Source organism: Neofelis nebulosa, chromosome 10 (genome assembly GCF_028018385.1).
Source record: "Neofelis nebulosa isolate mNeoNeb1 chromosome 10, mNeoNeb1.pri, whole genome shotgun sequence".
In the NCBI taxonomy this organism is placed as follows: Eukaryota; Metazoa; Chordata; class Mammalia; order Carnivora; family Felidae; genus Neofelis; species Neofelis nebulosa.
The window spans coordinates 20,467,454-20,492,440 of NC_080791.1; the positions used below are offsets into that span (position 1 = coordinate 20,467,454).

The 24,987-nt window shown below is 51.2% G+C and overlaps 1 protein-coding gene across 15 annotated transcripts in view; it reads left to right on the forward strand.

Annotated features, from left to right (window-relative positions):
• Positions 1-24,987, forward strand: part of GRAMD1B (GRAM domain containing 1B) — a 246,433-nt gene that overhangs the window by 179,841 nt on the left and 41,605 nt on the right. For 9 of the 15 annotated variants that reach the window (XM_058687109.1, XM_058687099.1, XM_058687101.1 and 6 more), the window contains 4 exons: positions 18,328-18,538; positions 19,357-19,377; positions 22,121-22,144; positions 24,869-24,889. In XM_058687109.1, coding sequence (XP_058543092.1) covers positions 18,328-18,538; positions 19,357-19,377; positions 22,121-22,144; positions 24,869-24,889 — 277 coding nt within the window. The other 6 variants (XM_058687102.1, XM_058687118.1, XM_058687103.1 and 3 more) reach the window with 4 other exon arrangements.

Below are 24,987 nucleotides of genomic sequence, written 5' to 3' on the forward strand. Positions count from 1 at the left end.
GATGATTGTTGTAGAAAGTAAATTAATGTGAGGGAAAGTGCCTTGCAGGCCGTAGATGACTTTCAAAATATTCATTACTACCCTTGTTGACTAGACTGCCTGCCTCTCTACTGAAAGAACACTTGTCTGGGGGCTTTTGCAGTACCACTGAAATCACTGCGTTTCAGTGAATGGAGAGGACAGAAAAAACCTTTTTAAGAGGCGCAGCTTAGGAGTTCAAAAACTCAGATGAGCCTCCTTTGTCATGACTGCAAGTGCTTTACTTGAGTGTTATTTTCCTTGTCTGTGAGGATCAGCCCGGCTGTCTTGGGAGTCTGGGAGAGGCTACCCTGAAGAGGCCCTCAGCCATTTTCTTGCATAGAGTCTGGTCTCCAGCGCTGCCTTCCTCCTCTCCTGTATTCCCAAGGCTGGGGCCATGAGAGCAGCTGTCATCCTTTGAAAGAGGCAAGGCTCTATTTTGAGCCAGGCGCCTGTGTTTTGATTCAGCGTCACCTCCTTGATACAGGTTGACCTAATAGGCAACACCTGGGAAATAATTGGTGGCGGCAAAGGGCACAGGATCTCCTGGGAGCATCATCTGGCGTTTGGTCCGGTTTGGGGATGGAGGGGAAATCATGCTCGCGGGGCGCCCGGCGGCTCTGTCCTCCAAACTGGCATAAATAATTGAGAGCTGGCAAGCTGACCGCACCAAAGAGTTGCATTATGTAAAGCGGCAGGCGGCAGGGTGTGTGCGCGCGCGCTTGTGCGTGTGCGCGCGTGTGTCGGCGCGCGAGAGGGGTGCGTGTCTGAGTGTGTGCGTGTGTGTGTGTGCGTGTGTGTGTGCGCGCGCGTGCGCCTGTGCGCGTGCGTGCTGGGGCCGGAGAACAGCTGTCTGTGAGGGAGTCGGGGAGAGAAAGGGAGCAAGGGCGAGGGAGAGAGGGACTTCTGTAGCCGCGCGACCACACCGACCACACCAAGTAACAGCCGCGGCGGGAGGGAGGGGGAGAAAATAAAGGGGGAGGGTCATGCTTACAACTCCAGAGCCGTGCGAGACAGCAGAGAAAGGCAGCTCCCCGAGCTTATGAGCACCCCGCCCCCACTCCCTCCCCGGTTAGAAACAGGGCTGCGGGGTGGGCATGGAGGTGAGTGCCCTCCGACGTCCTCAGGGCCCCCGCTCCCCGCCCCCGCCCCCCACTGCCCAATGCATGAATGAATGAGTTCCTCTGCACTGCACTCCACTACCGTTCCTAATGGCTTCCAGGTTAGTGCTAACTGACGCTTGTGTGTGTGTATGTGTCAGTCTATCTTTGTTTTCCTCTGGGCATTTGTTTTGGAGGGGTAGCTCTGCCCCCCCCCCCCCCCGCCCCCTCGCCCCCGCCCCTCCCCATCCGGGGGTCGGGTTGGGGCCCCCGGGGGCTGTAAAGAGGAGGACCTGTCTGTCTGGCCGTGTGCTTTTTCCAGCTGGCGCAGGCTGCTCAGAGCTGCTGAGAACACAAACCTTTCAAGACAGTAAATCCGGAGTCCATGTTGTTTGCTTCTGTTCTGTGTTGGGGGATCTGGAAGCAGCCAGCGTGACATCATCCTGCAGAGATGCCACATTCTTTTCACCCCCTAGCTTTTCCCTACTCCCCCCCCCCCCACCCTTCCTCTCCTGCTTCATAGTAGCACAGCTTGAGCAGACCTTTGGAGCACTGAGCGGTGGGCCCTGGTGGGGTGAAAGGAGGGCTTGAGTTGGGCGGATGGGGTCCCCTTGGCCCAGCAAGACTTATTCAGGGTCCTATAGCTTGGAGAAAGGAGGGCAGAGGGTTGAATTAGCGATGCGTCATGGAGAGCTGGCCGGAGCCTCTGGGGGAGGTGTGGACAGGCCATGTGCTCTCCAGCCACCAACTGAGCTCTGGGGTGCCCCTGGTGGGGGTGAGGTGACCAGAGCAGTGGTTAGCAAGGGGGAGGAGGCAGGCCCCCCTCCTAGATGCTGACAGATGCTGCTTCTCCCACGGGGAGAGGACCATGGGATCGATGGATCTGGCTAGCGGAAGGAAAGGACCGGAGGGGAAGTTGATAGCTCCTGTCTCAGAGAAATAAAGGGATTTGTTTATTCTTTGGCTTAGCAGGCATTTGGCTCAGAGATTTGCCATGTGTTTTCAGAAAATAGATACCCAGTGGCTGGTCCTTACTCCCCCGCACCTCCTTGCATTGTTAGTTATTTGCTTGATTTAGGCAAGTAGAGGAGTGGGGAGGAGGGCTTGAAGCTCCCTGTCTTCCTGGGGACTCAGCCAAGCTCTCAGCCAGGGCTGGAGACAGGGAACTTTGCCTCTTCACCTTGCTAAGCCAACTGTGTTCCTGTAGACCCACCCGCTTGCTCTTCTGCTTACTGCCCCACCTCTCTGCCCAGACATCCTTCAGTGGCACACCACGGGTTAAGAAGTTTAGGACCAGAGTGGAAAAAGCGGGCCTTGAAAGAAGGGATGCAGAAAGGGATGTTTTGGGGAGCTGCCCATGACAGAAGAGTGTCACCATCAAGGCCGTGGAAAGTAGTACCCCATGGGGAGAGAATGAAGGAGAGGAACTTTTATATACTACCTACAAAAAGCTTCCTCTCTTTCCTGGCCCTACATTTTTCCTCTGCAGGTGGGAGCAAGCCTGGAACCCCTTCCCTCAACTTGTGAAGTCCTCATACACGGGTGGGCGGGTTGGGGCCCCGGGGGTTGATGGAATGTGTCAGAAGAGAAGCAGGCTCCCGGAAACCACCTTTCCAGGGGGCATATATTGTTAGACCAAAGGCTGGCCAACTGTTTCTGTAAAGGGTCAGATGGTAAATACTTTAGGCTTTGTGGGCCCGTGCTGTTCTCTGTTGAAACGACTCAACTCTGCTTTGTACAGCAGAAGCAGCCACAGGCACAGACGACCTATGGACGAACACAGGTGGCTGAGTTCCCAATAAAACTTTATTTGTGGACTCTGAAATTTCCATTTCATATAATTTTCACATGTTACAAGGTACTCTTCTTTTCTCCCCTAATCATTTAAAAATGTAAAAACCGTCTCGCGGGTCATACAGAAATGGATGGTGGGCTGCATTTGACCTGTGGGTCATAGTTTGCTGACCCCGAATTAGACAGTCCTGATGGGAGAGTCCTGAGACCGCCTTAGAAAGGTGTGAAGGGAGCAGACAGCCTTCACTCTACATGCGTTTGCACACACGCACCCTTCTGTTCTTGCTTATGGACACGACAGGGCTGGATTCAGGTTTCCTAACGACCTCAGGACCTCGCAGTATTGCTTCGGCCAGTTAGGGGAAACTTCAGCTTATCTGTGAGTCAGGCTGTGAGGGTCCGAGGAACAAATGTGTGTGGACTAGGGGGAGAGAAAACATTTTCTAAGGATCTGACCTCCTCAGATGAGAGAATCTCTAAGGGCTGTGGTTTTGCATCTGGCCTGGAGATAATTCATATAAACACATTCAGAGTTGGGATATAGCCTGAGTTGGGGCAAGAACTGGATGGATTCTTCATCATCTCACCAAACTCAGGTTTGTCAGGTTAGGGGGAAAATGGGGGTGGGGTGTTTCCTGTAGGGATATGCATATGTATGGCATACATGGAGGCACTCTCCTTAGCCTATGGGCTGTAGCCAGAAACTTCGTAAGAGAACAGTGACTAATTCCAGAGTCTCCTGATTCAGAACAGGAATCCAAAAATACATGTTTGCATTCTGATTTCCAGAGCCCATGGGGTGGTGGCTCTGCTCTCTTCTGAGCTGATCAGAGAGCACTTCTCTGTGGGATTACAATGCCTGGGCTGCAGAGTGTAAGGGGGATTGGGGTGAACTGGAATGAGCCCAGCCAGGAGCTGTGGGGTCCATAGCCATGCTGTACAAGGGACGCTGGAGGGACTGGCAGGTCTGGAGGAGAAAAGACTGAGCGAGCATGCGAGCCGTGTGCAGATTGCACGTGCGAAAGGAATTAGATTATTCTACGTCTGTCGGGAGAGGAGAAATGGGACCTTTGGTAGGGAGCCACAGGAAACAGTTTGAGCTTAAAATAAAAAGAGTTGTCCAAAGGTGAAATGAACTGCACGATCAGTTAATGACTTTTCTGTCACTTGAGGTATAATCTAAACAGAGATTTGGAGAGATGGTAGGAGAAATGATTTTTCACTTCTGAAAATAGGTTTGAGGAATTGCAATCATTCCAACCCAAAGAAAGGAGTATGGGCACTGAGAAAGGGTTCTAGCTAACGAACTGACCTCGAGTTCCGGAAAGCTGGAATAAGAGAAAGTGGTATTAAATGCATTTTACTAGACTTTTGTTTTAATCGTAAGGAACTTCCTGATGCTCGCAGAGGGCAGTGAGAAGGATCACAAAGGGGAGCCTTGGCATTTTGTACCTCAGATATATGCTAAAGTAGGGTGAAGCCTCTTGGGTGATTTGGGTGTTTCTGTTTGCCTGCAGCCAGACATACTGGCTGACCTCTTACAGTCTTCTTTGTTCTAACATTTTCTGTAATTTTAACATAATGGTTGTTCTTCAGCCTGTTTCTGTTTGATCTCCAGCAGAAAAGGAAATCAGAACTGGATTTGAATCCATAGAAGTCTGGAAAGGATTCGCCGCACTTGGTTTTAACCATGAGCTTAGGCAGGAGTGATAGGAGAGAAGGGTGCACTGAGTGCTGTTACTTAACTGTCATTCACCTACACCCTACGTACCCCTTAGTCTACGAGACTGCTTGGCCCAGAATTTTCTTCTGACAGCATGGCAGCAGCCTCTGGTGCCTGATGTGGCATAGCCTCAATGAGAGGGAAGGCTGATGAGTCTGAATTAACAAGGACCCCAGGATCTCGTTTCTGAATCCCTCACCTAATTTAGATTGGAGTCCCTCTATGTCAGAGAAGCTGCTTCCTCTCACTAGTTCCCAGTGTATCCTTGAGACACTCTTTGTCATCCTCCTGTCACATCTTTGTGGGGACTAGGTGGCATCCACACGCCTTGTTGCATAATTAATGCTGAATCTCAGAGAGGACTGGTTTGCTCCCAGGTTATACTCAGGGAAGGGGCTGAGTCAGGACTGGCTGACTCTTTGGCAGGTAGTGAAGGGAGCTGTTTTGATTGAGGCCAAGGAGCTCTTATCGCATGGTGTTAGTTCATTACATGTCTGTCTCTCCCACCCCGTTGTGAGTTCCTTAGAGGTAGAGCCTGTATCCCTAATGCCTAGAGCATTACCTGGCATGGAGTGTGGTCTCCTCAGCTACTGGATTGATGGATGGGTGGATGAGTGGATGATGGATGGATGGATGGATGGATGGATGGATGGATGGATGGATGGATCCGGCACAAGTTCCTTTCAGTTTTTTGTTGTTGTTGTTGTTGTTTGGTAATGTTTATTTATTTTTGAGAGAGAGAGAGAGACAGACAGAGTGCAAATTGGAGAGGGGCAGAGAGAGGAGGAGACACAGAATCTGAAGCAGGCTCCAGGCTCCGAGCTGTCGGCACAGAGCCCGAGGTGGGGCTCAAACCTACGAACCACAAGATCATGACCTGAGCCGACGTCGGATGCTTAACTGACTGAGCCACCCAGGTGCCCTCCCCCTTAAAAAATTTTTTTTGGGGGGTAATGTTTATTTTTGAGAGAGAGAGAGAGAGAGACAGAGTGAAGTTCCTTTTCAGTTTTAGTAGCAACATTTCTCATGCTGAGGATGGGGGCAAAGTTAGAAGAAGCTGGAAGTTCTATTCAGTTGAACCGCGCCCTGCCTTGTTCCGGTGGTTTCTGGCCTCCCAATGGACTGGAAATCTCTTTCAAGGAAGGGGCTTCCTGGGATAGCTTATTAGCACCTGTCTGCTTTTACAAGGTCCCGTTCTTCTGAGTGTTGAGGCTTCTGAAATACTTAGGGTGGGATTGTACTTAGATTTGGCTGAGACTGATAGTGAGTCCAATTTAAAAGCATTAAGTCCCTACTGTGTGCCCATAATCATGTTTAGTATTGTGTATTTCATCTCTGTGTATCTACATAGAACCATGACACAAGTCACTGCCCTGTGGGGCCCTCAGGATGAATAGGTTTCTCAGGGTTGGAGGTGCATAGTAGGTGTTCAGTAAATGCTTGTTCACTGACATCAAATCAGCAGGGTTAGCTTAATTTCCACAGACCGTGAAGCTCAGAGAGAGCTGGATGGATAATGATCTCCAAGAATCATGGAGAAATAAGGACCATGGTCCTAAAAATCCCTTGAGAGCTGTCCTGGCACGTATGTGGCCACCCAGTGAGTACTCTCTCATTGGAGATCTGAAGCAGAGGCTGGATGGTGGTTGTCAGGGCCTTGCGGAGAAAACCCCTGCACTTGGTGACAGGTTGGATTACATGACCACCAAGGCACTTTCCAAGCAACAGACTGTTACGACAGATCAGTTCAGCCAGCACTGCCCGCAAACCCAGCACGACTGTCTCCCAACGTAGATGTTTGTCCTGCAGTGAATAATCTCAGGGAAAGGAAACGGTACGAAACCAGTTAAGTTCCTTTGAGTAATTTCAGCATCTTCTGCTCCATCCTAAGTCCTTATCTTCCCAGCCCCATGGAGGGAGGAACTAGCTGAAGGCGTGCATAGCAACAACTGATATTCTCACCCTCTGTGCCATGAAGAAAGGGACAGAATTTAGAAACAGGATTCAGTTTCTTAACTAGGAATTCACTTCCTGCTTCTCTAACACTTTTTTTTTTTTTGCTCGGTGAGCAATTATAGGAAGACCTTTATTTTAGGGGGAGGTACTGTCCAAATCGCTTTGTTTGTTTGCTTGTTTGCTTTTTAAGATTCTGCCCCTCACCCCAGTAAGGTAGGTTGTGATTCTTTGACAGACAAGGAACACAGACTCACGGAAAGATAAAATCATTTTTCTCAAGAGCACGAAGCAGCTCAGAATTTAAACTCAGACATACATACTGATGTTTAGAGAAAGTGGCCAGGCCAGCATAGAACCTGGAAGTGATGTCACCAATTTCAGTTTGCATGGATCCAGAAGTCAGAATAAGAACCAGTGGGCTGGTGTTACAACAAGGCAGATTTAGGGCAGGCTTAAGAAAGAAATGTCTAACAGAGTGGCCGAACAGTGGATTGAATGGCTTTAAAAAGAGCTCATTCCTTTATTCATGCAGTGCATCTGTGGTCCCAGATTTGTGCCAGTCATTGTGTTAGAGGCACTGGCGACCCACACAAGTAGACAAGGCCCTGTCCCCCACGGAGCATTCACTCTATTGATAGGAAACGCAGCAAAACAACGACAAAGGCAATTTCAGCTCCTACTAAATGCCATCAAGGGGGAAAGGCAGGCCATGATCATGATTGCCTGGGAGACAAGGGAGGGCACTTTAGACCCAGTGGTCCTTCAAGACCAGCTGCTCTAGGGAGGTAGCCTTTGAACTTTGAAGGTTGAAAAGGAACCAGAATTCAAAACTCAAAAGAGTTCCCAGACAGAAGGGAAATACACTGGGGCAGGTGGTGGACTTGGTGTGTTCGAGGAACAGAAGGGTCCAGGGAGGCCAGAAGAGAGTGAGGGGGAGAGTGGCATAAGAGGACATTGAAGAAAACAGTTCCCCGATTTTGGATTCTGGGAGTAGTGTCGCCAGCCATTAAGTACATGTCTTAGGGGATATGACCCTCTCCCTCCAGAAGGTTAAGACGAGGACACAGGATGGGTTTGGTCTGAGAGCCTTTTGGGTGAAGCAATTCGTGTCTGCCTTCTGACAGCTTTTGTAGCATCCTCAGAGTTTTCAAAGGTTATTATCATTCCTTCCTCTTCAAAGTGTCCATAGAGATAACCGGAGCTCTGGCAGGACCCAAACAAACTTATTTTGTTTTTGTAGGAAGGGGGAAAAGTGGGTCAGGCTGTTTTGGCATTTCAGGCATGGAGTCCTGGTTCTATTGCAGGCCTTGGTCTCCATGGAAATGAAAAATAGTGTTTGTCATGCCTGTGCCTGGATTGAATTCCAAACTCTGGCTGAACAGAAGCTGCAGGAGAGCCAGGGAGTGGGGGAGTAGGATGGATGGAGGCTCCAGCCATTGTGATCAGGGCTCTCTCTCCACGCATCACCTCCCTGGACCGAGAACACCAGTAGAAGGGTAATTGAAGGTCTGCTTTTCTCTGCTTGGCCAAAGACTTTCCATGAACCTGGCCCTTATATTAATAGGTCAATTAATAAATTCATCAACAACTGAAGTCCCTGCTGGGACTTTCCCCCACAACAAGTAGTTCCCTCGAGGCTTAAGTAGGTTTCTAATGAGATACATCTAGGTATTAAATGTTTTGCAAATGTTTCTGAATGGGTTCTGCTATCTTTATTTCCTTAGTAAAATTTACCTCCCCCCCCCCAAAAAAAAAAAACACATTTTTTTTTTTTTTAACTTTCCGTAGTTACTTGAGCAAGATAGGAATGGAAGATTGGGTAAGTGAAGCTTGTTGGCTATAGGAAGTGACCTGAATTATCTATACAATATCTACAGAGATGAGGACTCCTGAGAGGCAGAGGGCAGGGCCTGGGCCAGTGTGTGGATAACCAGTGGCCAGTTAGTGAGTCTGGAGAATTGTCGGTCTTCCATTTGTCAGTTTTCTCTGCCTGTGATCTGATGTGGCAATAGCCTGTAGTTCTACCTTCTGGGTTCTGAATTTCAAACAGAACCTGTCCCTGAACACCCTGTATACTTCACCTAAAGGCCCAACCTGGAAAGCCCTCAGGGAATTTCAGCAGGTTACCCAAACAGAGGACAGGGAACGAGATGTTCATCTTTGTCAAAATCTTGCTCTTGAAGCAGTTGAGGGAGGCCCATTCTGGTTCGGGCTCTGCTGCTGGCATTGTGTGAACTGTGATAGGGAGAAAGGCAGTGTCCTGGGAGCCCTCTCCTTTCCTGCCCGTTGCTGAAATGCAGCGTGCTGCCACAACCAGCCAAAGCATGGCATGCTGGGCCAGGCTGAGACTCCACTGTAGCAAAAGTTGGGAAGAGAACCTCTGCACCATCAAAAACAACAACAACAATGACAACCCTCCCCCCCCCCCCCAAAACCCACAAAAAACAACAACAGCAACAGCAAAAAAGCTTCTGCCTCCTAGGTGCTGCCTGGCCTTTGTTTTCAATCAGGTAATCACAGTTGGACACAAAAGGCAACAGTTGGCTTTCTTCCGTAAAGAAGGAACCGACCTAATGGTAGAGTTGTCGCCAGGTTTAGATTCCAAGTAATAGGTCCACAGAGGGTGGGTTTCATACACGGTCACAGGATGCTCCTCTTAAGAGAAACCGTAGTACATTTCTCATTCTTTGAAACTTCCTCTCCATCCAGTATCTTAAAAAGCGGAAGGGTTGGGGAGACACTGAGACTTGCACTGTTGAGCCCCCTGTGCTGAGCTTTGGGATGTCCAGCTCCCTTTTATCCCCCTGGTGGGCAGTCGTGGCACCTCTCTGGGCTTGTGCTTCCCATCTGTCAGTGAGAGGACCGGACAGGGTGAGACTTTCCACCTCTTGCTCTGCACCCGTCATCTCTTGGGGACCCGAGGCTGGCTTTATCTTCATGGGTACAGGGGACCAAGGTCGGCAACTCCGGAACATCATAACAAGGAGTGAAGCAGGCCTGGGGCCTGGGAAGATTTTTTTTTTTTTTTTTTTTCTCTCAATGACTTGGTGTTTTGCTCTCTTAAGGAGGAGGATCCAAGGGGAATTGAGGTCTCCACTGGGATTTGTGATTCTGGTCATAGTCCCCTGTCTATAAAGTCCCTGTTGGACCCCACCCTTCCCATCTAGTATGCTGTGGTTTTAAGAGGGTACAGAGACATTGTCAAGTGGCAAGCTGGAGTATAGAGAGGAATTGGGGAAAAAAAGCCAGCTTCAGGGAGCCCTACTAAACTGAATGAGGAAACCGGTTTAGGTGGAGAGACCTCACAGAGGCGTTTGCAGGCAGCGTGTAAATTTCAGGCAAATGCTACCCAAATATACCTGTGGGCTTTGTGCTATGGGGAGATTCAAAGTGGAGCTGGCTAATTCACATGGATGTTTGCAGTGCTGATAGAAGGAACTGAGGAGAGTGACTGACAAAACCTCACGATTGGCATGGCGATGGGAGGCACAGAATTGGAGGACAGAATGGTCGTCTGCTAGGAATTAGGGACTGCCAGAGATCAGAATCTGTTTTAACTAGATGCTGCTAAAGGCAGGGAGGGATTCGATGCTTGTCATATCGTTGTGGGCATGGACTCTAATGATAATTGTCAGGCTCCCACACCAAACGAAGGCGACACAATCCCATCGAGCGCCGAGTTGTGGCCTTACTGCAAGAACGACATCTCTGAGCCGACTCCTCATCAGCTCACGATTCTCCATTGCCAGTTTCTATGACAGACTCAACTCACTTTCTGTTCCCGTGAGTTGGTGACATGGGAGACTCTGAATGGGCGGTTCACTCAAGGAGTCATCTGTCATCTGGGACAGATCGGTCACTTACCCTTTGACGAATCCTTGGGAGTCCTCTCAAATTTTAGAGCGCAATGTCTACTATGGTGCTTGTTCAGGATGCAGATTCCTAACACCATCTCCTGGAAATTGTCATTTATTGCGTGGGGGTGGGATTGGGATTCTGCACTTCAAGGATCCTGCACATCCAGGTGGATGTGGTCCCCGGAAGTCCTGCTTGGGAGCATTTGAAGCATGTCCATATAATCCTCTGAGGAAAGAGGGCAAGGGTATTTATTCCACATTTTACAAAGAGGAACAAAAGCCGCCTTCTTCTTCTTTTTTTAAAATGTTTATTGAGAGAGAGCACGAGTGGGGGAGGGGCAGAGAGACCGAGGTGGCGAGAGAGAGAGAGAGAGAGAGAGAGAGAGAGAGAGAGACACTGAGAATCCCAAGCAGCCTCCAGACTCAGCCCAGAACCTGACGGGGGCTCCATCTCATGACTGAGAGATCACAACCTGAGCCGGATTTCGAGAGTCAGACGCTTAACTGATGGAGCCCCCCAGGCGCCCCAGAACAACAGTTTTCTGAACAATAATAGAAGCTCCATAGTATTTATTGAGCATTTGTTATGTATCAGGCCCTGCGCTAAATATTTCACTCACGTTATTTCATTCGACATAGCAGTCCTATGAGATACGCATTAACACCTCTCATTTCTCTAAGCAGAAAAATGAGACTCAGAGACCGATGTCACCCAGCAAGTGGCAGAGCTGGGACTCAAGCCTGAGCCTGCTGACACAACTCTACAGGCCAGCAATTAATCCTGACATAACGGCCCAAGCAGGCCCTCAGCAAACAGATGTTTCATTTGAAACTGGCTTTCTGAATTTCTAATTAAATGTTCTTCCTGTTAGTTTGGGGGTGCCCTGGAATATATCAGGGAGTCAGAAAAATTACCAATGTCCTGGCACCGAAACTATCATGGCCGAACCATTTGATCAGACAGGTCATGGCGGGGCTGGGCTTGGGGGAAGGGATGATGTGAAACATGAAGTGTCCAGGTGTGCGGAGGGTGAGTGGGAATCTGGGAATGAGCCAGGCCAGTGGAACGTGTTAGCGTGTAGGAAAGGGGCTGCTGCCATCCCAGCAGCTTAGGTGGTGTTCCTCATTCAGGTTCACTTGTTTGCCTTCCGTGTAATCATTTCTGCCACAGAGATTACAAGACACATGCCTGTCGCTCCGCACCCAGGAGCGACATGAGGTATTAGACTTAAGGAAGCACTCACTGTTTGTTAGCAGGGTAACCAGGAGAGGAATGAAAAAGCGTTGTTGGAGATCTTTAAAAAGGGAGAGATGGGAAGTGAGTGAATGAGGTCTGCCCCCCCCCCCCCCCCGCCTGCAGTGAGTGGGTTAAAAGTGGCTGGTGGGGGTCTCAGTGGACCTATTACTGGGGAGAGTTGATAGTCTGAGGAGTCTCATGTGCGTCAGCTTAAGCATGTTACGCTTCAGTAACACATAGTTTCTTGCAGTGCTCTGTGTATCCCCAGTTGTTCTAGGTCTCCACACCTTTGTTTATACAGGGGTTTTTGTTTTGTTTTGTTTTGCTTGGGCACATTCTCTTCCATCCTACTGCCATGCCTTCACCTGGCTGACTCTGACACGTTATTTAGGACCCAGCTCACGTCTCAAGTGCTGAATTCTCAAGAAAGCAGTCTGCGTAAGATTCCTGGACTCTTCCCTGTCTTGCCGCTCATTGCTTATGTTGGAAGGAGCAGAACACGTGTCTGGCTCTTCCCGACTATAATAATGTCCCAAGCACAGGGATCCTTTGTCACTCATCATTATGGACTTGAATGCTGCATGCTCGGTGTGTGTGTGTGTGTGTGTGTGTGTGTGTGTGTGTGTGTATGGAGCAGAAGATCCAGGTCTGAAAGCGTATCACTCTGGCAGCCATGCAGCCTCCGTGTTTCTTAGATTTCTTATGTGTGGCTATGTGCAAAGTTCTGGAAGGGAGGTCATGGTCCAGTAGCTCCTACAATACGAGTCTTCCTTCCCTTTAGGTAGTAAATCCAAGGTCCCTTTTAGCTTTAAATCCTCAAGGTTTTGAAATAGAAAGTAATACTATTATTAATAATGGTGGCAGGATTGGATTAATGGCCCATTGTAGAGTTCGCTGGAAAGACAACAATAGTGTAGGGTTATGAGATGCAGAGGAATTGGGTTTTATTTGCTCAGCAGGACATCCAAATCTATAGGATAAGGGGATACCTTTGAAGAGTGTTAGGTATGCATGTAGCAAATCAAATAGTGATTGTGGTGAGTTAGAATCCCAGCTGTCTTCTTGTGTAGTGAAGGATTAGAGTGGAATGGGGAATGGAGTAGGGAGTAGTTGGGCTTAGTCTTGAGGGGTCAATGTTGGGAGGGCGCCTGGAGGGGGAAATGGTACTTTCAGCATGAGAGAGACTGAAAAGATAGGGAAAGGCAAGAACGTGGCACAAGGATCTCTAAGGAGTCCTGGATGGCTGAGGCAGAGGGTCCCCTGGGAAGAGTTGCAAAGATGGAGCTTTCAGAGGTAGCTTGACATACGATCATTGAGGAGCTTCTCTGCCATAGTTTGGAGTTCAGATTCCATTCTAAGGAGGTTGGGCACCATAGAGGACTTCGAGCAAGGGAGAAGATGGTCAAAATGGCAAAATCACTTTTTTTTAGAAAGTTCATTGTAACAGCAAAATAGGGAATGGATTGAAAACTGCAGGCAGGAAGCTGATTCCTTCTTTCTTTCCATCCACCCAGCCACCCCATCCATCCTTCTATCTATTCACCCAGCAAATATTACCGAATGCTTGGTTCCAAGAATAGGCTCTATCATCAGATAGGCCTGCATGTCAAATCCTCTCTTGCCACTTACCTGTGTGACTTTGGGCAAATTACTAAATCTGTCAGTAATTGAGTTTTATCACCTGAAAAGAGGACGAATGATAATCTCCATCAACACTTCATAGGTTGGCTGGGAAATAAAATAAACTAGTGCTTCATCAGTGCTTGGTACCATGCCAGGAACTCATAAACATTCATAAACTTTTAGCTATTTCTGTTAAGTTTATTTATTTTAAGAGAGAAAGACAGCAGAAGTCGGGGAGGGGCAGAGAGAGAGGGAGAAAGAGAGAGAACCCCAAGCAGGCTCTGCACTGTCATCAGGGAGCCTGGTGTGGGGCTCGAACTCAGGAACTTTGAGATCATGACCTGGGCTGAAATCAAGAGTCGGATGCTTACCCAACTGAGCCACCCAGGCGCCCCAACTTTTAGCTATTTTTATTAACAGGTTGGAGGTACCTGTTTGGGAGGTGTCATGATCCTGGGGATTGTTAAAGCCACGGAGATTGTGAAAACCTTTACTAGGTTGATACGTAATTCAGCAGACATCCCCGGAGCACACACTACTTATAAGGTGTCACATGAAACCACGTGGGAGGTGCAGAGGTGGGTGCCCCCAAGAGTGTGTGTACCAGGCAGAATATATTAAATGCTCTAGTCAGTTCATTAGTGGAGATTTTATTTTATTTTTTAAATTTTTTTAATGTTTATTTTTGAGAGAAAGAGAGAGAGAGAGAGAGCACATGAGCAGGGGAGGGGCAAAGAGAGAGGAAGACCCAGAAACCGAAGCAGGCTTCAGGCTCTGAGCTGTCAGCACAGAGCCCGGCGCGGGGCTCGAACTCACGAACCGTGAGATCATGACCTGAACTGAAGTTGGACGCTTAACCGACTGAGCCATCCAGGTGTCTCAGTGGTGGAGATTTTAAAAAGATTTGTGGGGAAGGTGAGGTTTGAGATGGCTCTTAAAAGCTGAATAGGACTCCAGTAGGTAGATAGATACAGGGCGGGAAGAGCCCTTCACGTACAAGTAGTGGTAGGTATGGAAGCCTGGAGACAGGAGGAAGTGAGTGCGTATTAACACCAGTGGAAGATACATGGGACTAAGATACGGAAACCCTCAAAGACTGTATAAGGAGAGATAAAGTATTGGAATACAGGCAAGTGTCAACATCATTTTCCGTAGAGAACTTTGACTTCCATTCTGAGGATTTGAGACTTTAAGATGCATGCCTGTGGCGAGGGTGGGGGGGGGGGGCGGGCAGAAAGATCGTATCAGGCTTGTACTTAGAAAGATTGATGACGGGGCGCCTGGGTGGCGCAGTCGGTTGAGCGTCCGACTTCAGCCAGGTCACGATCTCGCGGTCCGTGAGTTCGAGCCCCGCGTCAGGCTCTGGGCTGATGGCTCGGAGCCTGGAGCCTGTTTCCGATTCTGTGTCTCCCTCTCTCTCTGCCCCTCCCCCGTTCATGCTCTGTCTCTCTCTGTCCCAAAAATAAAAAAAAAAAAAAAAAAAAAAGTTGAAAAAAGAAAGATTGATGACAAGGGCACCTGGGTGACTCAGTTGGTTAAGTGTCCGACTTTGGCTCAGGTCATGATCTCCCTTGTTGGGCTCTGTGCTGACAGCTTGAACCTGGAGCCTGCTTCAGATTCTGTCTCTCCCTCTCTTTCTGCCCTTGCCCTGCTTGTACTCTGTGCCTGTCTCTTTTTCTCAAAAATAAATAATTTTAATTAATTAATTAATTAATTAAAAAAAATAGATCGAATGACAGAGATGGGAATGAGGACGAGACAGGGAAAGGAGATGAAAGAGACCACTTAAACGACTCGTGGAAGCATCTAGGCAAGAGACCCTGGGTGGGGGAGGGGAGGGAAGGAGGGATGGGTTAAGAAGCTTTCTGCAGATAGAATCGATGTGAGCCGGTGACTCACTTTTTTCGGAGTGACACAGAAGACGTGGATTTGCAGGCTGGGAGACGAGGAATGGTAATGCCGCTGACGAGGGGTGGTAGTGGGAGGAGTTTCGGGAGGAAGGATGGTGAGCTCGGTTCTCAGTCTGAACCGAGACCTCTCTTCGGAGGGGTTGTCCACTCGGCCGCAGACTGTTGAGCTGAAGGGAGCAAGTGCGATCAGAGCCAGAAACAGGCAGGGGAGTGAGTCTTCTGCTGCAAGGTACAGTTGAAGTTATGCAGGAGGTGGTTCGGGCCGTGGGGAAGGACCAGACTTCAGGCGGAGTCAGCAAGAGAGAAACCAGCGTTTGAGGCCAGAAGAGGAATAGAAAGAGTTGTGTGGCATCACGGAGCGGAGAAGAGCGCTTCGGGAACAACACGGATCATCAGTGGCCTTCAAAGCACAGAGACTAACACGACAAATGACAGGATAAGCTTACGGATGTGTTGAAAGTAGGAATTTGGGTATCCATTGGGTGGCACGTGTCAGTCAGGTCAGCTGATATGGGGCCACTCAGTGGTTGAGGGAATCTCATGGGCATTTTGATCACTGAGTGGGAGATTCATGTGGTTTTGGGTAGTTGGAGTGAGTTTCCTCCAGGTTAGAATTTTGTGCCCAGCCCTTGCTGAATGAAGCCCTCCTCAACAGCCTGTTACCAGTGGGGATGGAGAGTTTGGAGAAGGATAAGGAGACCTCCTTTCCATTCTCGCACCCGGACTCGCCATGTGTCAAGATGTCCCTGATTGAGGGGCGCCTGGGTGGCGCAGTCGGTTAAGCGTCCGACTTCAGCCAGGTCACGATCTCGCGGTCCGTGAGTTCGAGCCCCGCGTCAGGCTCTGGGCTGATGGCTCGGAGCCTGGGGCCTGTTTCCGATTCTGTGTCTCCCTCTCTCTCTGCCCCTCCCCCATTCATGCTCTGTCTCTCTCTGTCCCAAAAATAAATAAAAAACGTTGAAAAAAAAATTAAAAAAAAAAAAAAAAAAAGATGTCCCTGATTTAAGGGAAAGACAGGAGCCGAACTGTTGTGACTGAGATGGACGTGTGCTAGGCATCGTCCACACTCTGGTATGTCTGTGAGCAAACTAGTTGAGGTTAGGGGTAGAGTTCCCGACCGTTCTTCCAGCAAAGTAATCCTAGAAGACAGTTTAATCCTTGGAGTACTTGGCTGTGGGTTGAAGTTGGCCTGAGTGAGAGGCAGCTACCCCAGAACGATGAGCACCCGAGTTTACCCTTCAGGAGCTTTCAGAGGCTTCCCCCCAGAGACCATGTCCCGAGAATCTCCTCACCACCATTCCAAGACTCTGCTTTTCCAAGTGAAGAAAAGGAACATAATTTCCCCTCTCCTCGGTGTGCAGTAGTGAATGAGTGGGGGGGGGTGGGGAGTGAGAACTTGAAGAAATACTTCTTTTTTAAATTTATCTTAGAATGAGAGAGGGAGAGGGGCAGAGGGAAAAAGAGAGAATCTTAAGCAGGCTCCACACTGAGCCTGCAGCCTGATGTGGGGCTTGAGCCCATGACCCTGGGATCATGACCTGAGCCAAAATCAAGAGTCAGACGCTCAACCGACTGAGCCATCCAGGTGCTCCAAGAGCTTCTTTTTCAAAAGCACAGTTATTATTAGTTTTGTAAGCAATATCTATCTGAATTCTGTTTTAGGGGGAAGCAAAACATTGGGTCTTAACGTGTCTCCATACGTCCTCTGGTCACCTTTGTCTTCCTTTTCTCTGTCTGGCCTCCTTTTTTTCTTCTCTCCATCAGTTTCCTTCAAAAGTTAGAGCATTGCACTCACCCCCTGCTGCCCTCCTTCCCCACTTGCCGGTTTGGGCTTTGGGCTTCCTTCCTTCTCTGCTGAGGATCCCCAGGTGCAAGGTTCTGCTGAGAGGGGCATGGTTTTCATTGCAAATGGGTCCGATGGGACATCTGAGGTCACAGCTGGATCTTCATGCAAATGACAGTGTTCCCTACCCTGCGTGCCACTCACTTAGGGAAGGCTGGGATGGAGGGGCCCTCACAGCCTCAGATCTGGGCTGTCCCTGAAGCCTGACCCTGCTCTCTGACCGGAGTGGGTGAGGGGGCCCTCGGCTTCTCATCCCCCTACCCTTGTGCTTCTTTCTTTGCCTTTGCAGTTTCGTCCATGCTTCCCTTCCCATTCCCCCTGTCTCTTTCCCACTTAACCATGTCCTTTTCCATGTTTGTCCTTCCATTCTCTCAGGGCAAAGCAAACACTTGTTAGAACTTAACTTCACTTCCCCTCCCCTCTTTCTTTACGCCCATCCTGTTCCATCAAGAGCACACGCTAAGTGTCCAATAGTAAATAATTACAGCCTATAAGCCTTGGCGTGAGCGGATTTGGTACTGTGGGATGTATACGGTGCCTGTTGGAAACGAATTTGGGTGGAGGGGGCTATGGAATGTGAGAACTTCTGCTGTGTTCATCTTTCCCCTGGGCAGGGGAAACAGAGAGTAACATGGCTTACAAGGAAATACTATGCTGTGCTTGAGTTGCAAGTCGGAAGACCTTAAAAATAGGGATTATGGCACTTGCCGTTAGGAATGCCTTAAGAAATAATGCCTCAGTGAAATAATATGCATGTGACTGCTTTGAAAGTAGGATTATTCTTAACCATTTTTATGGGCACGTATCTGCAAAACAAAATGTCGGAACTAGTTATGCAGTGTGCATAAAAGGAGCTCGTGGTATTGGATGATCTGTAATGAGCCTTTCAGCTCTTAAATTCTGTTTTCCCTAGACAGTTCTTGGCATGTAATAGGGGCTCGAACGATATTTGGATGGATGGACAGACAGGTGGTCGGATGGATGGATGAATATCTAAATGTCTAACTGCCCTACTTGCCCCTTCTATGTCATTTCACATTGTTTCCATTTCACATCGGCACCACCGCCCCCTCCTGGCCAGCAGCAGTATTACGGTGCAGTGAGATCATAGCTGGGCCCTTTTCTCCCTGTTTCTCCCCGGCCCCTGACCCTGGCTCCCTGAGCTGGCTCCTTGGGACCCGTCTTTGGCCTTCAATCACTGACTGCCTGTCTTTCCTCCTCCTCCCCCCTTTCCACCCCACTCCCTCTCTCCATCTGCCCCTGCAGCACTGCCAGTAACTCAAACCGCAGCACGCCGGCCTGCTCCCCCATCCTCCGGAAACGGTCTCGCTCGCCAACCCCGCAGAGCCCGGACGGAGACACCATGGTGGAGAAGGGCTCAGACCACTCCTCGGACAAGTCCCCGTCCACGCCGGAGCAGGGCGTCCAGCGCAGCTGCTCCTCGCAGTCCGGCCGGAGTGGCGGCAAAAATTCCAAGGTGAGTCGGGAGCTGCCGGGACTCTGTACTTGCTCGTCAGCTGGCTGCGGGGAAGCCAGTGTTGGGGGTCAGCGAGGTAGACAACCCCTTCCTCGAGGGCCCTTGTGTCAGTGAGGCGAGGGTAGGACAGGCGGGGGAGACCCTAGTTTATCTTCTCAGCGGAACACTCAGAGTGCCCCAAGCGCTAGTTAAATGGTTCCACGGTGACTGTTGTCTCCTTTTGGGGTAGGGAGCCTCACGTGCCTTGAGATTTGGAGAAAGGGTGCTCTGGGGACCAGGAGGGGGTCATCCGTTTAGTCCTGCTTCCTCTTTTCAAATTCGGGGTAGAGGGGAGCATTATCTGGGAGGAGCGTAGTGCCGGGAAGAGAGAGTCCTCAGGGAAGAGAGGGGTTTTTAACCTCCGCCCTGGCTATCACTCTGCCTCACCTTTGGTAATAACCCACTTGGTACTCATTGGGCCAGGAGGACGGTGACAGGGCCTCTCCATCCCCTGCAAGTGTCAGTGCCACCTGCCGAGGGCCTGGGCCTTTGCCTAAGGAAAGACATAAAATGAGCCCCAGGGGGGCCCGGACTACTTATGGGTCCCCAGAGATTTTCTTGTCCCCTCCTCAGTCCTTTGGGAAGCAGGAGGTGGTCTGTGCCTAGATGCTCCTTCAGAAAGCTTCTTGTTACTGCTGGACTCCTAGGCCCCGGGGAGGGGAAGGGGCCCCTGGGAGGCACGGGAGCTGGCTTCCCACCTGATTTGTCTTTTGATTTTCTTGTTCTTCCTCTTCTTCCCCACCATTTCCCAAATACCTCCTTTGCATGCATGGTCTTAGTCTCACAAGCGCCTCTCAAAAGTAAGCCATCTTTTGTCTCTGTCTTTGGTCTCCCCTCCGGTGTTGAATTGTCTGTAGCGCTCCGCACCCCTCCCTCTGCCCCCGCCCACTCTGGCCCATGTCTTGCTTGGTCCCTTTCCCAGAAGGGCCGGCCCCACTGCCCCCTGGCAGGCTGGCTTGAAGTTACAGAGGGACCATTCCTACTGCACCCAAAGTCGGAGAACAGACCCGTCCCCCATCCTCCCCTGTCTCTGCCTGCTCCCCAAATACCGCCTTGGGTTGGGAATCTGTTCCCTCCTTACATGGAGCCATCTAGAAGCAGAGTCCTGCCGGGGCTTAGTTTCATTGCTCTGGGGGAAGGGAAGCCCCATCCAGCTGGGCTTTGGGTCCTGATATACCCGCTTACACCTGCTTTAGTGGGTGAGACCAGAGTCCCCGGGCGAGATGATTGAGGGTCACAGATTCCCATAGGTGAGTTCCCCGGTGTGGGAAAGTGACCTCAGGAGCTCTACCTGGCACCTTCTTCCCTCTGCCTGCCCACTGACAGCTGCTCAGCCTGGGCATCCCTCACGGCTTCCACCCACTGCCCAGCCCGGGGGCTTGTGGTATTCTTAGGATCCTGAAGTGTGATCAGATCGGAGCTATTCTTCCAGAAGGGCGTGGTACCAGGATCTGGAGGTCGATGGACATCGATAGTAGCCCCTGCCAGGCCCTGTAGAAATGCGACGAGGTCAGGGGGCAGTTCCAGAGTCTGCCCTGGCCCCCAGGATCTCAGAGGTCCGAAGAGAACTTGGAGGGAGTCCAGCGTGAGCAGTAGGTATTTTAGAATGGCAGGGCTCAGGAAATAACCCCCACAGGGGAAAAGGAGGTGGGATGTCGCCTGGAGAAGAAAAAGAGAGGGATGACTTAATAATAGTCTTGAGCCTCTGTAAGTGTCTTGGGGAGGAGGAGGGCGAACAGCTGTTCTCATTCCTGAGGGAAGAGCAAGAGACTACGGGGCTGAGCCCAGAGTCTGTGACCTTTCAGGCTCAAAGCACATCTTGGCTCTGAAGACTTCACATGGTGGTTGCTCGCTGTGGGCAGGGAAGGAGGAGCTCTACCTGTGGGGAGTGAGGAGTGCTCCGTGGGGTGAGCACCCGCTCCCAGCCCCTCACAGCTCTGGCTGGCGAGAGGACACGTGTCGCTAGACCCAGGCATCGGGTTATTCCGTCTCTCTGGCTGTGTCTGAGCGGAAGCTGCGGGCTTCGTCTCCTCTCACCCCTATGCCAGCAGGGCGCTCGGTGAGCACGTTACTGATGGCCGTCAGCCACCACCCACAGAGGAGCCTCTTTTAGTCGGGTGCTGGGTTGAGGCGAGTAGTCCGTAAGGAGGATTTTTTAAAAATCTCCTAAATGGTAGGTCTTCCTCGGGAAACGAGTAACGGGCCCGTGCCTGCCCCCTGGCAGCCTACAGGCTAGGAAGGGAAATAAGAAACCTTAAGAAACGTGCCTAGATTGTCCGGAAACCAGACCCGACTCGTAGAGGCTCGTGTGTAGTTGGGGACGTTACACGTCAGAGGCTGGAGGACTCATAAGTGAGTGGGGTGACGGGCGTGTTTCATGGAGCTGGTCCGCTGAGCCAGGCTGGGACTCTGAGAGTCAGAATGAGGCGTTGTGAAGGGGCCAGGAGCTGAATTCAAAGTTAGCCTTGGTCCCCCTCTCATGAGCTGAAGAGGGAGGTGCTGGGAAAGGGGGGGGGTGGTCTAGGTTTTCTTTCCCTTTGATGGGCTTCGGTGAGGCAAACACATAGTCCTCGAGTCCCTGGTTTGGGTGGATGCCTCCCCTCGGCCCCATTCTCCCACCAGTCACAGCTGTCACCACTGCCACCACCATCCTCCAAACGCCATTAGAACAGGACTGACTTGTGGGTGACGGGGGTGCCTTGCCAGCTCAGCGGGAAATGGGGGCAGCTGAGGTCGGTCTGGGAAACCATTGTGTGTGAGGGACACACAGACTTCAGGAATTAGGTGCTACACAGGTCAGGGGCCCGGAGCGGAAAGCGAGGGAGAGCTGCAGAGGTGAGGTGAGGAGAGGTGGAGCGCGTGCTCCTGTGGTTAGGATACCCCCTCCCCCAGTTGGAACGTGGTCTCAGGTTGACCAGACGTATCCGTGGCAAAGGGCTCTGGTCGCCAGAGCTATTGTTGCTATTATGGCCACCAGGCCACCTCACCCCGTCTCTCATCCACCTCCTAGAGGAGATGACCTTGTATATTTTCCAGGCCGCCTGGAAAGTACTTCCACTTCTCCCTGGAGCCAGGCATGGGCGGTGTCTGCCTTGCCTTCTCAGGGCCTCCATTTCCTCGTATTAATATGGAGGGGTCAGACCAGGTGATCCGTAAGGCCCCTCTCCTGTGAGTGTGTAACTGTACTGCTGAGGCTGACCCTTCTGGGTGCAGCCCCGCCCAGAGCAGCGAGCTAGAAGATATCTAGGCGTCCTTCCCTTCCTCTTCCCCAGACCCCTGGAGTCTGTGCGGCCACCCAGCTTCTGCTCTGTAGTACTGGCTTGCGGCCACTAGGGGGAGCCAGCGGCCGTGCCCCCCCCCCCCCCCCCCCCCCCGCCCTCCGGCCGGCTCCTGCTCTAGGACAGCCGCTGCGATGACCCCAGTAGGGGAGTCCTCCTGCGTTGGGTGTGCTCTGTCACCCATCCCGTGGCTTCGCTGCAGCTTTTCCCCTTGACCTTTCTCCTTGTTTTCCAACCCTAATTTTTGTGGTTTTTTTCTTTCCAGTATGACAGACTTAACCTGATCAAAGTAAGAAGTCTCTTTTATTTTGTGCCTCCTATAAGTAGAGCTCCTCTCTTCCCCTCCTCTGGCCCCCCAGCCCCCACCTTCCCGACCCCAGGAGCCTTTGCACTGGGGAGATGTCTCTAGGGAAGGTGGGTCTGTTTCCAGAGGCCTCGTATTCCTTCAGTGCTTGTTCTTTAGACCCCTTCTAGGAGGCAGTGGAACCATCCCCTGCTCAGTTCCCTGTCCTGGGCAGCTCTGAGTACTTTTCCTGACTCCCCCGCTCCCCTTTTAGCCGAATCCATTCATAACCTGTCAGAGAAGCCTCGACCCCCACCCCCTAGTTCTGTTTTTTCCATGCCTCTGGCCCTCTCTGCGAAGGAGGGGCATTTTAGAGAAGCTGCAAATAGCAGACACCCTAACTTGTGTCCCTGGACGCCTCTGCTCTCGCTCCCTCCTCCCTTCCCACGTCCTCAGCCCCTCTGGTTTCCCTGCCCCCGTGAGCTGGGGACTCAGCCCTGGGAGAGTGAAGCCAGAGGATGAAATTTGCCTCCAGGAGGCTGGTCAGAGTTGAGGGACTTGTGCCCGCAGTGGGTGTTCCCAGGAGCTACTCTGGGTTTGACAGGGGGGTGGGGTGGGGGACATTTTTCTTAGCGGTGACAGATGAGAAGCTGCCTGGAGATGGCTGACGAGGGTAGAGTGTCATGCTGAGGGACAGGACAGAAGCCCTCGCTCTGGCTGGTTCATTTCACACATTTCAGTACTTGGGAACACAAATTGTTACCCCCTCCCCCCCTTTAGGAACGAGCAAGTATTACACAAAAGTATCACACAGAAATGGGACACCGGTTCCCTGGTTGAGGCTCTTTGTCACTCTGAACGGATTCCAAAGGGACATCTATCTGTGTGGCAGTACAGGAATACCTAAGGCAGGAGTGGGAACAGCACGTAAGAGTAATCATGAAGGATCTTGGGTCCCCCGCACCCAGCCCGATTTCATTCCTGCTGTCCCCTTTTCTCCCAGGGTCTAACATGAAGGCCAGGACAGTGGGGTGAGAAGCTAGGGGGCAGGTGACGGAGAGTTCTCTCAGCTGTGAAGCAGATATCTGAGGGCCCGGCTTCGGTTTGGTGAAATGCCAGAAACTATGGGGCAGGCGAGGCTGGCACATCCTAGAAGGTTCCTCTCCGCTGTTGGGAGATGTGGTTCAGTGGATACCTGCACAGCCTCATGCCCTGTGATCTCAGAGACAGGACCCAGGAATGAAGACCTCGCAAGGTACAAGTAAGGTCAGACACAGCCTCTTTGCCCCATCCACTCGCCTCCAGAAATGGGTGGCTCTCGCCAAATGATTACAGGCTCATGTTCAGATCGAGGTCCAGGATTCCCATGGGGCAACAGCTCCCTCAACAGTGAAATAGTTGGTTTTAAATATTCAGATTTGGCCCCTTTACCTGCTAAGACCTCTGGAATAGAGGAGAAGGTAAGGCCGTGGTTCGAGTGTGTGGCTTCCAGATGGGCCATAGTGATAGCCTTTGTTGGGAAATGACTACAGAGAGCATCTAGAGGGTTCTGGTGGAACGGGGGAGCTGGTGAGGAGGGGGGTGGTGGTCACATGACCACCCTCCTCCCAGCCAGACCTGCTCCCGGTGGACATTCTGAGACAGTGGCTGCCCTTTTCCTCCCCTTATGAGTCGGGGCCCCTTCAACGAGGTGGGAGGGTAAAAGTTGCCACTTGTGCCCAGGATCCACACCTGTGTGTACAGCTGTTGACCAGCAGTTTCCCTGATGCAGTGATTCTTGGCTGGAATTACACCCTTGACAAGTTTTTTACAACCTGAAATACCCCATCCCCAATCTAAAACCATTGGATCAGCACCTCACGGTTTTGGGGCCCAGGCAGGTATGCGTGTGTGTTCCTGTCCACCTGTCTAGCTTTCAGGTGGGATTAGAGACTGGAGGTAGACAAAGCACAATGTTAGCCATCCCTCTTGCTCTAAAGAACTTTCAGTTGCCATGAAAACGAGTAACCTTTGCCCAGGGCAGGAAATGAACCAGCTCCTGAAGTCTGGAGCTGGGACGGAGTCTTGATTTTGTTGGGAACCGAGTTACAGCAGCACAGAGTGGGGAGGGACAACCGGCAATCATGTGCTTCAACTCTCCTCTCAGCGCAGAACCTCCCCAGGACCCCTTTGCCACCTGGGTCATCAGCCAGCTATTGAGCAGAAGGAGGAATTCACGCCTCTGCTCGCCGAGAGCGTAGTTGGAGGAAGTTTCCAGGCAGCCCCTTTGCTTCCTTTACCCGAAGGTCCCATCTTGCCTTCTACAGAGGGGCTGACTTGGAGCGGAAGGCTGGGTTGGTCTCTCTCTGCACTTTGCTTCTGGTCAGGGCCCATTTGGGGACTGGGTCTCGGATGCCTGCAGCGCACCCCTCACCCCCATCAGAAAACCTCACGATGGGGCTCCGACTCCCTTCCAGCTGAGCTCTGGCTGGTGCTGCCGCTGCCTGCCGCCCCGACCTCGGTGAGGTTTCCAGCATGGACTGCTCCCTGGGCCTCCTTTCTGGAGCTGTCTTGAGAAAGGAGGACCCCTCTCGAGCAGCCACATGGGAAGCATCCGGCTGCATTTGGATTCCTCCTCCCTGCCCGCCCTCTGCTGTCTGTGTAACCTTCCCTCTGGAGCCAGGAATACCCTGGCCATTCCCACCATCTCGTCCCAGACTAATTGTGCTTTCTCTTATTTTGTCCTTTCAGAAAAGCCAGAGTTGGTATAACGTAAGTATCCCTGTTTTCTCTTCTTGTCCGGGCACGTGGGAAGCGGGTGGTGGATGGAGGTGGTTGGGGAACGGAGAGGTGGCGAGGAGAGGTTTGGC